This window comes from Suricata suricatta, chromosome 9 (assembly GCF_006229205.1).
Source record: "Suricata suricatta isolate VVHF042 chromosome 9, meerkat_22Aug2017_6uvM2_HiC, whole genome shotgun sequence".
Lineage (NCBI taxonomy): Eukaryota > Metazoa > Chordata > Mammalia > Carnivora > Herpestidae > Suricata > Suricata suricatta.
The window spans coordinates 87,485,093-87,500,326 of NC_043708.1; the positions used below are offsets into that span (position 1 = coordinate 87,485,093).

At 41.1% G+C, this 15,234-nt stretch overlaps 1 protein-coding gene across 2 annotated transcripts in view; it reads left to right on the plus strand.

Annotated features, from left to right (window-relative positions):
* SLC12A1 (solute carrier family 12 member 1) overlaps positions 1-15,234 on the plus strand; it is a 99,054-nt gene that overhangs the window by 45,369 nt on the left and 38,451 nt on the right. For both annotated transcript variants that reach the window (XM_029950992.1, XM_029950991.1), the window contains exons 10-16: positions 257-408; positions 1,551-1,658; positions 1,979-2,102; positions 3,883-3,984; positions 6,097-6,252; positions 9,923-10,022; positions 11,042-11,153. In XM_029950992.1, the coding sequence (XP_029806852.1) occupies positions 257-408; positions 1,551-1,658; positions 1,979-2,102; positions 3,883-3,984; positions 6,097-6,252; positions 9,923-10,022; positions 11,042-11,153 (854 nt within the window). The remainder of the gene's footprint in view (positions 1-256; positions 409-1,550; positions 1,659-1,978; positions 2,103-3,882; positions 3,985-6,096; positions 6,253-9,922; positions 10,023-11,041; positions 11,154-15,234) is intronic.

Below are 15,234 nucleotides of genomic sequence, written 5' to 3' on the forward strand. Positions count from 1 at the left end.
AGCTCCGACCCCGAGGGTCTTACAGAGCTATAGGTGAGAGCTTGGACTTAAAGCACCCAAGGCACTAGAAGTGGCAGCTTGTTAGAGACAGGGGGTGCTCTCAAGCCTCTGAGGATGGGATCCTCCAGGTACCTAGTCCCAGAATGACTAGAGAGGATGGCAATGGACCTGCTCAGACTCAAAGTAAACTATGATTTCAGAAGAAAACCCTATGGGGACACTTAAAAGCAATGACGAGCCATGGTTGTTTCCCCAGGGGCCTGTGTGGTCCGAGACGCCACCGGAAGCATGAATGACACCATCATTTCCGGGATGAACTGCAATGGTTCAGCGGCCTGTGGGCTGGGCTACGACTTCTCAAGGTGTCGACATGAACGATGTGAATATGGGCTGATGAACAATTTCCAGGTTTGAAAGCCCCCCCCCGCCATGTTGACTGCTATTGTTTTCATTTGTAGAATGTCGTGGAGTACAATGAAACTTCTGACTTTGCAACTTTTAATTGTGGATCCATTTGAATTCAGCAAGGAGCAAATCATGTGTGAGGGAAGGGAACCTTATAGGCATTATGTGGTGGCAAATCCTGTCGTTATATTTACTCTGGTGAGGAGTGAATGGGCCCTTGTATGAATTGCATCACCAGAGAAAGATTATCACCTGACATTATGCATCTTCCAAACAATTGTGAAAGATTTCGTGGTGGGGAGAAGGAGAGGCTTAGATAGTTAGGACTTGGAATGCATCTTGTGCATGGACTTCAGTTTAGCAAAGGGCCCCAATGTGGTTCTGGGGTGCCTGGAAAACAAGGCCAAGAGGGAAACTGTGAGTGCCAGAAGGGGAGGTAAATGAGGGGGAAGGAACAAGGGAAGTTGGGGAAGCTGTAGAACTTGAAACATCAGTTTGTCTGAATGATTGGTGAGCAGAGGGAGAGACAAATTTGTCGTGAAGGCTGCATTCATCCATTTTAACAACCAACAAAGCAATTAACTCAGCTGAAGTCATTATTCCAAAATATGACTTAAATTGATAGACTCTCCTCAAGTCTCAGATCTAAAATTATATTTAATGAACACAAAGAGAGCAAAGGTTTCAAAAGCCACTATGTGCGGGAACAACAAGAAAGTCTAAAGTGTTTCAGAAGACCAGTAAACAACTGAGCCCTCCCCAAAACTTATTAGAATACCACTTTTTGCTGGATAGGATTTCCCATCATCAAGGAGACATATGACCACAAAAGACCGGGGTAATGTTCTCAAAGTCCTTGAAATCCTTTCCTTTTTTATTCTTTCCAATGTCTTCTGGATATATTGCAGTGAGCACTTCTTATTATTATAAACAATGACAAAAAATGACCATGTCCATTTTGAAAAAAACAAATATTAAGAAACTTGACAATGAAGCAGGGGGTGGGCACTCTGGTTAGAAGCACTTAATTTATAAAGGAGTTTCCAAATCACAGAAAGTAGAAGTGAAAGCATTTGCATAAAATTTTGACTTTTTAAAAAATTGTATGATGGATAAGTCTCCTTACTGGAACCTCTTTTCTCAAGGTTATGAGCATGGTGTCAGGGTTCGGCCCCCTCATCACTGCTGGCATCTTTTCTGCAACGCTGTCCTCAGCCCTGGCCTCCCTCGTCAGCGCACCCAAGGTGTTCCAGGTGACATGAGCACAAGAGCACGTGCCTCTCCCTACATGTCTGTTTCCACAGAACGTGGATCAAGCTGAAATACTCATTCTTGCCAGCAATCATCTTCCATCATTTTCTGAAACAGTTTAACGTTTGCATCTGGCTCAAATGCTGTCTGCCACATAGTCAAGATCGATTCAAATAATATAAAGAATGATAAACTGCAGTGTTAACTTGTGCCCATATCGTGTACCACTTCATCTTTCCCCAAATCTTCTTGTTTGAATCACCTAGGGAAAATGACTGTGCATAGATATAAATGACAAATCTCCCCTCTTCTTTTCCATTAGGCGCTGTGCAAGGACAACATCTACAAAGCCCTGCAGTTCTTTGCAAAGGGATACGGGAAAAACAATGAACCCCTGAGAGGATATTTTCTCACTTTTGTTATAGCCATGGCGTTCATTCTTATTGGTGTGTAATTTTCTCTTGCTTCCTGAAAGCCAGGGAATTCTTCTGATTACTGATAGGGTTTTCTTTTTAGTTTGACGAATTGCCTGTTTTATGTTTAATATCCCAATAGAGAATATTAGAGTCTGTCGAATCCAAGGAATCCTTGTGTGTAGAGAGCCTTTGAGGACTTGAGGTAGACTTTGAATCCTCTTTGAATCTGAATTTTGGAAATCCATTCAACCAAATGCAAGTGAATCCTCCCTCCAAGCTCCCTGACACAGTGTAATTCCAGAGCCTTCCCCAGCTACCACCTGTCTCTACATCTCTTGGCTTGGCAGCTAGCAGGAGAGATGAAGTGTCTTTTTGGTAAAATCTGGTCCATTGACCTCCTATATCAGAATCAGGATCATGTGGGGTTTCTTAATGTGCCGATTTTTAAGACCCAACCCCAGAGTTAGAATCAGAGTCTCCAGGGAGAAGGAATCTACATGTTTACAAGTTCCTCAGGAGATTTGTAGACCACTAAGGTTTAAGAACCACTTACCCAGCCTATAATCTCGGCTTCCTCTCCTAAGCAGTACAGGAACAGCTGCATCATCTTGGCGAGGCACATCCATCAATCTTAGCCTGCATGGTTCTCGTTCCTCCCTAAGGTGCCACCTTTGCTGGTGAGTGTATCCGAGGAAATGAAGAAAAAAGCAAGGCCATGATAACTGCCTAGAAGGGCCGAGCCTTCCTTGGCACAGGGGCCCCTACACAATAAAGGCTCCTCATCATCACATAACTCAGGAAGTGACTGGAACTCCTGAATTCTGATAAGATTTCTACAAGGTTGAAGAGGTGGAAAATATGACTATCTGTGTTTGTTAGATTTTTGAAAGATTAAATAAAAAGCGATTACTTACAGTAAATTTCCATTATGTAACTTAAGCATAAGACCTCAAATCATTGCCCTATATATGTGATCGAATAGCCTTAGTGTTAAACAATTGTATAAATTAAATAATATCCTTAAAAATCACTCAAAACAATGCAGACGAGCTTCGGGGCACAAGCTTCATGGCTACCATTTTGTGCCTATTTCTTGCTGGCATCTGTGGTCTAAAATCACACCCAACTGCCATCTGCATTTGCATCACTGAGGTTGATCGATAAGTGATAATGTCTCTGAAATAGTTCCTCTATCATACAGTAAACAATTCAGCTAGGATTAAATCACGCTGGATATTTAGGTACTGGGGTAAAAATATTCTGGCAAACCTTCAGAGGTAGAACTCTAGAAATGTTCAGAAAAGGAGGGGCTCAAATGACTAGCAGGAGTTTTGAGAGTCAGGAAGAGAAGGTTGGGTATAGAGATTTCCAATTGGGCATTGCTGGTGCCCTGGTATTTAATCTGTCACACTGCAGAACTTGGTGACACAGCAGAAAAACAATGCTTGTATCCACAGCAGAGAAAGAATGCAAGATTCGGTACCTCTGGGATACCTACAGAGGAAATTATCACCTGCCCAGTCCCCACACCCTCTACCCATCCACCTGAATGTTTGCTAGATAGAGGTCTTGCCTATTGTCTGTTTTCCCATTGGTAGGTTTCCTTGCATCTTACTTTGTGGAAACTCCAGCTGAGACTGTATTTTTAAGTGAATGCAACCCCAAAGAAAAATCACTAACTTCTTAAACTTTGACAGATGCTAGCTATGTTTTCAATTTCCAAATAAAGTCAAGCTCCCAGGCTGTGACAGCTGTTCAGCCCCTGGTCTCATCACTCATATGTACATGCTCACTTCTGCTTCGTTCGCAGCGGAACTGAACACCATCGCCCCCATCATCTCCAACTTTTTCCTGGCCTCATATGCACTTATTAATTTCTCCTGCTTCCATGCCTCTTATGCCAAATCTCCGGGTAAGTTGACTTTTTGTAACTAAAATAAGCCTAAGAAGGCAGTTAGTTTGTCTCAATAAGATGAAATAAGTCAGTGAAAAGTGCTCAATCTGTGTTTGTATATTTCCTTATATCCTAGTGGGTAGCGTAATCCACTTTATTTTGGTGAGTTGGGGGGTGACTTCTGAAATAGAAAAAGAATCATTTGAGCAATGGCCTTTTTGACCAACCGTAAAGTCAATTTTCTCCTGCGGCAATAAATTATTCATTGCAAGAGAAACCACATTTATTTCAGCAGTAGAAAAACACCACTATTTATTTCCAGGGTGAAAGTGACCACAGAAGTGGAATAAATGTATATATTTGAAACTTCCTTACTATCAATTTGTTTCCTGCCCATGGTGCAGAAGAGAAGGATGAGTAGTTCCCATAATTACCTGCTGAGTAGAGTCGATGCAGATTCGCACTGAAACCAGTGGCATCGCTGCCCTCCTCCAACTGTGGTTGAAAGTGGTGCAAAATTTCACCCCAAAGAACCTTCCCTGTCTAGTCACCTCTCACCTCTTCCTTGCTTTCATTGGCTATTAGAATTCCTTCTACCTTTCCACCAGAATAGACACTCGGCACTGTTGACCTTCAGAAAGTTCTTCACCATGAGAGCCTTTATCAGAGATGTAAACACATTTCTACTCTATAAGAGCCCGCAGTGGTCTCAAGCTGCCTTTGGAAAACCCACTGCCAACAAGACCAAATATGTACAGAAGGGGAGCCTTCATCCACCCAAGGCCACGAGGCTCCAGAGGACAACTGAGTAACTTTTGTTTCTATGGCATTGTCTTCGTTTAAGCAGAGAATAGAAGGTTCTAGTCAGTGAATACAAGTATAGAAATGTATGCCTCCATGCCATGTTATGGTCATCTTTGAAAAGCAAGGTGAAATCATAGAGGTGGGAAGGAGAAAGAATAGAAAGAAAGGAGTGAAAGAGGAAGAGAGAAAAAGAGGAAAAATAAAAAAGACACACAAACCCACAAAATGACACACCCACTGCCTCTGCCACACACACACACACACACACACAGCCAGATTGGGAAAAATAAAAGCATTTCCAGTGATGTTCTCAAAGTGCTATTTCCATCTGGTGGCCATTTCAGAAATTGCTCCTGAAGACCTTGAACGCTCTGTTGTGTTTTGGCAACTCCACATTTAGACTGTACTGCACCCATAGACCAAATGCCTTTTAAATCAGAACTTCCCCAGCCTGACCATACTGTCTCCCAGCGTCTTCACTGCAAGGAACATGGGAAACTCCCATGCATATATGAACCATGAGAAATATTTTAACTGTAAAATGTAAACCATTAATGCATCAGGTTTAAAAAAACCCCATAGATGATTATTTCTGAAAGGGCAAGCACTATCCTCTTAACATAAAGAAGGTAAAGACAGAGCTAGCAGGAAGTTACTGGCTTGACTCTTGATGAAGTTCTACCTTCTGCATAGGAACAACAATAAGCCCATTGTCTTAACCTCCTCTTTCTTGGGCCACTAAGTGGTGTCTCCCCCTCCTCTCTGACTAGACCTCACTCTTTTCATCTCTCCTGCCTCCTTTTAACTCCCGATGGCATATATATCAGAGGCTAATGTTTTCATAGTTTGGGAAAACAATTGGGGCTTGCTGGAAATACAAAGAGGCCATAGGTAACATATTTTCTATATTTATAGCATTTCTTATTTGGTATAACTTTGTAGGCCAGGGACCCAAGGTCACAGAAAACTAACAACAGAATTGGGAACTTGACCTTAAAGTTCTGATTTTTATGCTAGGAAAAACTGTTGGCTGCATCTAAAGATTTTTTTTTTAAGTTTATTTTTGAGAGAGAGAGAGAACAAGCTTGGGTAGGGGAGGGGCAAAGAGAGAGTGAAAGACGGAATCTGAAATAGGCTCTGCATTGTCAGTGCAAAGCCTAATGTGGGGCCCAAACCCATGAACTGTGAGATCATCACCTGAACCAAAGTCGGACATGCAACCAACTGAAGCTACCCAGGCCCCCCAACCTGCATTCTAATCATACGTAGTAATATAAAGTAATAGTGTGAAAAGTGTTTCTTATGCACTGAGATTTTTTTTTTCAGGTTGGAGACCTGCATATGGAATTTACAACATGTGGGTATCTCTTTTTGGAGCTGTCTTGTGCTGTGCAGTTATGTTTGTCATCAACTGGTGGGCAGCTGTCATCACCTATGTCATTGAGTTCTTCCTCTATATCTACGTGACTTATAAGAAGCCAGGTAGGATAAGGACTGTATAGGAGGGGGTTTTGAAAGCACTCCTAACTAACCATTCATTCAATCAATGGTTTTTTGAATACCTCCTATGTGCTTAGCTGTGCTATGTGAAGAGTGGATATTAAAAATATAGCGTAACATAATAGTTAACTATGTATATGCTGTGCACTCTTTGAATTCTCCCAATGATGCTATATATTAGGTATCATTAAACCCACTTGACAGATGAAGAAACTGAAGTTAAAAGAGCTGACCATTTATCAAGGTGACAGGATGAGATGGAGCTGACATTTTAAGTAGAGTGTGTGATACTAAACCCCGCTATATCAACTTCTAAAAATCCTGAGAAATAAGATATAGTCCTTATCCTCAAGGAGTTCACAGACCCTTCTACAAGCAACTAGCCATAATACAGTATAGTAAGTACCATGCAATGCCATGAGCAAACTGCTGAGAAAAGGAGAGGGAGTGATTAACTGTGGTTAGACTTGTCCAGGAAGACTCTTCTGGTTCATGGCTTGCATTCCCAGGGCCAACACTCAGTAGGCGCTTAATAAATATTTGTTGAATGAATATATCAGATAGAGCCAGGGAGGATTGTTCTGGGCAGAAGGAAAAGCATGAGTGAAGTCAAGAGGCATGCAGGGACATGGCATATGGAGAAGCTTCAAGGCCTATGACATAGATGGGATTCTTGGGTGCTGAGGAGAGGGGGCAGAAAGAGTAGATTGGGCAAAATAAATACAAAATGTAATGTCATGCTAAGGATTCTGTGGCCAACAAGAGGCTGTGATCAATCATTCAATTAGATCTAAACTTTGGGTGTTAACTTTTGAATCAATGAGGAAGATAGGCGGAAGCTGGGAGAAGCTAGAGACCAGAGTGTGGTACAGAGAGGCCCAGTCTCAGGAGCCAGACAGCCCCCAGTCACCCTCCTATGTCCCTATCTGTACTGCACAAGGAAAGTAGAGAGGCAGTAACTACTGCAAAGGGGTTTGTTTGCTGTTTGTCTTTATTACTTTATGCACCAGGCATAATTTACACATGGTAAAAGATAACCCCTTTAGATGCACAGTCTATAGCTTTTGAGAAATTTACACAATCTTGTAACCACCACCATGATCAAGACAGAGGACATTTCCATCATCACCAAAAGTTCCTTTGCACTCTGATGTATATGATCTCTTCCTTCCTGACTCAACCGCTAGCAACCACTGTTCTGATTTCAGTTGCTATAGCTTTGCCTTTACAGACTATTACATAGAATCATGTAGAATGAGCCTTTGCATGTGCTTCCTTTCACTTGGCAGGATGTTTTTAGATTCATCCATGTTATTACATGTGTAAGTGGATTGTTCATATATGTTGAGTAGTATTTTGTTGTATGAATATATCTGAAAAATTTAAAAACTGTATCTACCAGCTGATGGACATTTGGGTTGTTTCCAGCTTGGGATGATTATATGTAAAGCTGGTATAAACATGCATACACAGGACTTGATGTGGACCTCTGTTTTCATTTATCTAGGAGTGGAATATCTAAGAGTGGGATTTCTGATTATATAGTAAGAGTGTGTATATATATTTTCTTCATAAGAAACTGCCAAAGTGTTTTCTAAAGAAGCAGTATCATCTTCTATTCCTACCGGCAAGGGATAAAGTCCTTGCTGCTCCACATCCTTGACAGCACTTAATATTGTCAGTTGATTTAAAAAAAAAAAAAAAGCATTCTAATAGATGTAGAGTCCTATCATTTTGCTTTGCTTTGCACTCTCCTAATGACTAATGATGTTGAACATCTTATTTGCCATCCACCTATCTTATTCGGTCAAATGCCTATTTAAATCATGTGCCCATTTTTTTGAGTTGTTTGTTTTCTTATTATTCAGCTGCGAGAGTTCTTTATATATTCCAGATGCAAATCCTTTAGTGGTACATGTTTTGCAAATATTTTCTACAGGGCTACAACTTGCCTTTTCATTTTCCTTACAGTTTGTTTTCAAGAGGAGATAGTCTTAATTTCTTTTTGAAAAAAAAATTTGTTTATTTGTTTTTGAGAGAGAGAGAGAGAGAGCACAAGCTGGGGAAGGGCAGAGGGAAAGAGCCAGAGCCAGAGAATCTGAAGCAGGTTTTGTGCTGCCAGCACAGAGCCTGATTCCAAACTCTAGTCCACTCCCTCCTTTTAACCAAGTCACCTTACCTTGTTGTTGTTGCTGCTATTGCTTTAATTTTTTTAATGTATGCTTATATTTGAGAGACAGAGAGACAGAGTACTAGCATGGAAGGAGCAGACACACACACACACACACACACACACACACACACACACACACACAGAATCTGAAGCAGGCTCCAGGCTCTGAGCTGTCAGCCCAGACCCCAACACAGGGCTCTAATGCACTAACTGTGAGATCAGGACCTGAGTCAAAGTTGGACACTTAACCGACTGAGCCACCCAGGTGCCCCTCTTTATTTCTATAAAGTCTGATTTATCTTTTTTTTCTTTTACGATTTGACTTTTTGCTTCTAATCTAAGATATCTTTCCCTAATCTAAGGTCACAAACTTCTAAAAGTTTTAATGCTTCAGATCTTAAATCTATGCCCATTATCCAGTTTGAGTTAATTTTTATACATAGTATGAGGAATGGGTCAAGGTTCACTTTTTGCTTATAAATATCCAGTTGACTAGTAGGATTTTTATAAGAAATCTGTTTGCTAAATGCCTCGTGCATAATCAACACTAAATCAATATTAAACTTTTTTTTCTCCAGAAAATTATTCCCCACCATCTCCCTGCCTCTTCCAAGCAAGACTAGGGAGCTGACTCTATCTGCCATCTGGAGTAAATCTATACATTCCCATCAGGACTACCTCTTAGAAAGTTTAGAGGTCCGATCTAATATCTAATTGATTACATTTTAAATAGTAGGAGATGGTAGCACTTACCTCCCTTATTACGAAGATTAGACCCTAAAAGATAAAATTAAAATGCTTGCCAAACTCTCTTTATGGATACCCAAAAGGAAGAATCCCTGAGCTACTCAGTTTTACTATTCAAAATATAAATATTGCTGCACACTATATGTGTTCACAGAAATGCCTCTTTTCAGTTCAAGAATTTGTGAAGACTTTTTTTTTAATGTTTATTTATTTTTGAGACAGAGACAGAGTGCAAACAAGGGAGGGACAGAGAGAGAGGGAGACACAGAATCTGAAACAGGCTCCAGACTCTGAGCTGTCAGCACAGAACCCAATGTTGGGCTTGAACCCATAAACCATGAGATCATAACCTGAGTCTAAGTCGGACGCCCAACTGACTGAGCCACCCAGGCGCCCCAAAGACCTTTTGAATTTACTTAGGGGCTAACCATTTTTCCAAGTCTATCCACTTGCAATGTGGTTATCACATAGCCTCTCTCACCAAGCAAAATTTCTGGGGCTGAATCTTTAAAATCTGATTCTTAGCTGGAAAGAGAGATCTCACTTCTAAGAGTTCACAAAGTGTGCATCAAAGAACACAACGCTCTCTCCAGGACATACTACAGTGTTTTCTCTAATTTGGGCACTCCTCACTGGTGATACATATAGCCAAGGAGAATCATGGAAGGCAACAAACAGCTTACACAGAGGGAAGGCCAATGGTTTTAATGTCAAGTCTTCCGTTCTCCACAGACGTGAACTGGGGCTCCTCCACACAGGCTCTTTCCTACGTGAGCGCATTAGACAACGCCCTGGAGTTAACGACTGTGGAAGACCATGTGAAAAATTTCAGGTAAAATTAACTTCTCAGGCATTCTCGTGGTGCTCCACATTTGAAGCTGTTTTCCTTTATGGGAGACAAATGCATTGGAGGAGTGATACACTTTAGGGACATATCCTAAGAAGAGGCAGTCATACAGAAAGGCCTCGTTTTCACAACAACACCTCTATGAAGGAGTGTTTCTTCTCTTCCACCCTGAGCTATGCCCACTCCCAACTATAAACTGTCATAAGGCTGGGTGTCGCCTTCCATGCACAGAAATAAAGAGGTGATCTAAGGGTGTGATTTCAGAGAGATATTCCCAAATCCCCGAAACCTTAATCATTGGTGTTGTCTTCATTCAACTTAAGGCTTTGAGGCTTACTGAATTCTATTAGGAAACGTAACATTTTATTTTATGTACTTATTTTTAATTTTATTAATGTTTATTTAGTTTTGAGAGAGAGTGTGAGTCGGGAGGGGCAGAGAGAGAAGGAGACACACAGTCTGAAGCAGGCTCCAGGCTCCGAGCTGTCAGCACAGAGTCTGACATGAGGCTTGAACTCACAAGCTGTGAGGTCATGACCTGAGCTGGTTGGACACCTAACCCACTGAGCCACCCAGGTGCCCCAAAGTAACATTTTAAACTCCTCATTAGTTATATATTATTTTGAATGGAACCATAAAAAATGTGCTTTGCAAAGAAGATGAGGGAAAGCAGCATGAAAATCCTAGCTGGAGAGTAACAGGTTATATTGGGGATTTAGGATAGGATAGTGCCTGGAGGTTAAAAAAAAAACAAAACGGGGAACCCAAGACCGCCTTTTTTTGTATTTCACATTTTGCCATCACTAATGAACCAAGAATACAAAGGTGGCAAGATGAATGGGTAGGATGATACAAGAGTTCTGATGAGAAACTCAGGAAATATTTAGGCAAGAGGCCATCCCATTTTGCCAAACCCTCTGTTCCTGCCATGTCCACCGGGGTTGTTCTGGCTCCCAGGCTTCTTGAAATGTCCAATTCTCACATCTTCTTTTCTCCATTTCCAGGCCCCAGTGCATTGTCCTAACAGGGGGACCTATGACAAGACCTGCTCTCTTGGACATCACACACGCCTTTACAAAGAACAGTGGCCTTTGCATCTGCTGTGAAGTGTTTGTGGTAAGAGCCACTTTACCCCAGGACGGTGCCTCCCTTCCCGGCTCGCCTTGTGTTGTTTTAAGTGAGCCAGGCGGGTGCAGGCAGCGATAAGAAAATGGCAAGGCAGTTTCGACAAGAGCCCTTTTCCTTGATTCATAGAGCAAGGGCTGGCAAGGGCCATGATCCTGAATTTAAACGGGTGGATAAAAAGTGTTTCAGATTTCATAGGAGACCAACTAACAGTGATAAATATTTCCAAATGATGGCCTTTGAGACAAGAAAAAGAGAACTGGCTCAGAAATAAAATGAAGGCATTTGGGGTGGTAACGAAAGCCTGGGATGAGCCAGAGAGTGCTATTATATAGATTAACTGATGAGAAGAAAACCAGACATAATGTCCTGAAACGCCAGCATATAGAATTTAGATTAAATATTTGGATAAAATTGATGACACTACAGATATCTAGGGAATTAAACCAAGTTTCCCATGCCTTAGATAAACATTCAGAGCTGAATGAGTTACTTTTTGTTCAGGAAGTATGTGGTAGACTAATGATAACTTACGATGGTTTTCCCAGGAGGTATTAAAAGTGGACGCTAAAAATTTAGCCATAATTCTTGACTACTTATCAATCTCTAAAATGAAGAGAAAGCATGAAAATCAAAACAAAATGATAAGTCTAAGTTCTCCAAACCAGCCTATCTCTAGTTGTGTTCCCATAACAATCTCATACCTTCTATTCTCTCTCTCTCTCTTCTTCTCTCTCTCCCTCTCTCTCTCTCACACACACACACACACACACACACACACACACCCCACCCCACTCAAAATTCTTAGCTACTTAACATTTTCCTACAGTTTTTCTTATTTGATCTATATAACAGCCTAGTGAGGTGGATAGGAAAAAAGAATCCCTGTTTTCATTTTATTGGTTGGAAAAGTGAGATTCAAGAAAACGGAATTATTGCATAGGGTCACATGACAAAGTGGCAGAACCAGGGTGTCAGTCCAGGCCACCTGATCGTGCTCTGTGTTACCTCATGAGGACAAAGCCTTAATAGACTCGTGTCCCTGGAAGTGCTGATAGAATCAAGTGCCACTACCCAAACCTCCAGGACTTGCCAGGGAATAGGACTGTCAGGAAGCTGTGTCACTCTGAGGCCAGACGGCTGTGCCATGATGCAGGGACAAATTTACCACATGCCATGATGACCAGCACTTAGGCATCTTTTTATACCTGCAATACTCTAGTACTTGCTATATGAAGCCAGTTGGTCACATTCTCCTCCCTCTAAGTGCTCATATGCTAGTAACTGACACAATATAACTCAATGCAATTATCCAGAAGGGGAATGGAAGGTACCCTACCGATTACAGAAGATTGACAGATTAAGTAATGACCAACTGTGACTCCAGAGGACTTTAAAAAAATCTTATCAAGCACCCTTCTCTCATATTATCAACTTTGGTGCTCTGGATTACTGAATTCCATTTTGTTCAATATAATACAGGCACTGGTTTTGATGGAATAAGCAGTTTGGGGTGTTTCTCTTCTCCAGCAATTTCGAGAAAACTTCGTTTAGCAGGCAATAAAATATCTTGAGGACAGGAGAAATGAACTGAGAGTATAAACAGTCCTATAGTGGCAAGGGAGGAAAGGTCTTCTAATAGAGACGAAAGATATTGCTTTTAATTAACCCTTTGCTGCTTTCACACTAATAAATGAATGTGAATGTGGAGCATCATGCGAAGCAGGCACCCATGTCTGCGCCTCCAATGGCCTTGTTGTCTGACAGGTATATTGGACCACATTATGTATCACTGTGCTGGTCTCTCTGAGGAGGGCCCGGGATGTCAGGCTCCTAGGTCCTGAGTTTCTCTCAGGGACAGAAAATAATTACTGCATCAGCTAATGACTTTCCAGTTAGTTACTCTCTGTGAGCTCCTGGGGCTGCTGATGCTGTCAGCATTTTTCAACTCTAGACTCAGTCGTCGATCATCTTTGCAAGAAACAGACTGAAGGGGGTATGGGGGAAGTCAGCATACCATTACAAAACGTCTTCCAAAAGCACAATTATTGGCGGTTAGGCCAGCCTATGGGAAAGGTCAAATAGGAAAGATGATGTTGGTCAAATAGGAAGGTGGTGCTCATGGGCTATTGAGACACATGGTCAAGTTCTGAATTATTGTTTTGCCACCTCTTAGCTATGAGTCCCTTAGGTGCATAATTTAGTCTTACAGTGCCTCGATGTTCTCTTTTTGTAGAAAATGAGAATAATAATAAAAATAATAGCACCTAGCACCCATGTTGCAGAGCTGTTGTGAGAATTCTATCAGATGAGCTTTCCAGTGCTCAGCTCAGCGTCTGTCAAATAGTAAATACTCAATTAACTGTAATTGTTACTGTTGGTATTGTTATTTTCATCATCATTATTTTTGGTATACCATAGTTGCCATTTCATTCCAAAAATATATCCCTTTCAAAAAAAACTGGAAGCATCCTTTCTTAGGGGAACCAGATCCAGACACTGAGTTTTTGGATTTTTTAGGTATCCAACATGACATGATAGAACAGTGAGGTATGTATTCCCTCCGGCTAATCATAGGACAGTGGGCTCTGTGCTCCATCCCTCTGCTGGCCTTCAGTTATTTAAGAGTTAACTTGAAATGTGGTTACTTATACTACAAGGAAGGAGCAAGACTCAAAGCTTACTGGTATTTTGATGCCGGTGGGTTGATGGAAAGCATGTGGTCCCAGCTGCCATTTTCTACAACAGAGACATTCTTAATTTCCTTAATGTTAATTATTTTTGAGAGAGAGAAAGTATGAGTGGGGGAGGGGCAGAGAGAGAGGAAGACACATAATCCAAAGCAGCTTCAGGCTCTGAGCTATCAGTACAGAGCCGGATGCCAGGCTTGAACTCATGAACTGTGAGATCATGACCTGAGCCGAAGTGTGACACTTAACCAAAACAGCCACCCAGGCAGCCCTACAACAGAAACATTTTTAAAGGACTAGATATCATAGCCCTCAAAGCTGTTGAAATTGAATCAAAAGAGTTATTCTTATTGCTGGACCCCAAGCCTCCAATGTATTCTTCCAAATACTCAACTAACTCTTACACTCATCCATTAGAGCCTCTTCTCCTTCTTGCCTCTTTCCTATGAAGACTTAAGATTTCAGAGGTACCTTCATCAAGACAAATATAGGCATCTACTTTAAGGAATCCAACTTGGTAACTTAAAATAGTGGCTATTCTTCTCCTTTGAATTACCACGTGATGAATCATTGACATACTTCTATCCCAGGAGGCTTTACATTGAACAAAAATAATTCTCTTCTTCTGTGCTTCATTCTTATCACCAAAGAAAGTTCAGAGGGGGTCGGACTCCACCTTCTAGAATCTTCTCATATTGACAAGTATAATCTACTTCAGTGAGTTCAGCGATGGGCAAGTATTAAGTCTGGGGTTGCAGTCTCCACTAATTCTACCCTGTGTGCCTGACATAAAAACATACTGCCCTTCTTTGTCAATTAGTCTCCTCACTTATTCATAGGAGTTAGAGCGATAATAGAATCAGTCATTATAATAACTTAGTTTGGATTTATGTACCCGTAGTTCTCTGGGTATACTATGTGCAGTTCTAAAAATCAGATGCTGCCAGCTCACATTTCCCTTCCATATGGGAGAAGGCACCATGCATGCTGCAACAGTCACTCACTCCTACTTCTCCACTTTAGTTTAAAGGCAGGGTATTTTTTATTAAAACAAATCCAAGACAAATATACTTTAAAGATGGAAACTTGATCCAATTGATCTGGGATTTAGCATGCAAATCAGATAAATGCCCCCCAAATGCAATACTTAGGTCTTCTCTAAATTTTGTTTGTCTTGAACCTGCAAAAGGCTTTCAAGTGTACAGTGACATCTTTTATTAAGTACATTGTGCTGTTCTGGTGGCTGAATAAGAAAGTATTTTTTATAGATTGCTTCTATTTTTCGTTTTGAAACATTAAGAAAAATATTAGGTTGAAGCACATGAAATTTACATTTTTGTCAGTCAAAACTGTGGAATACAGACAATTTCATATGATTAGAT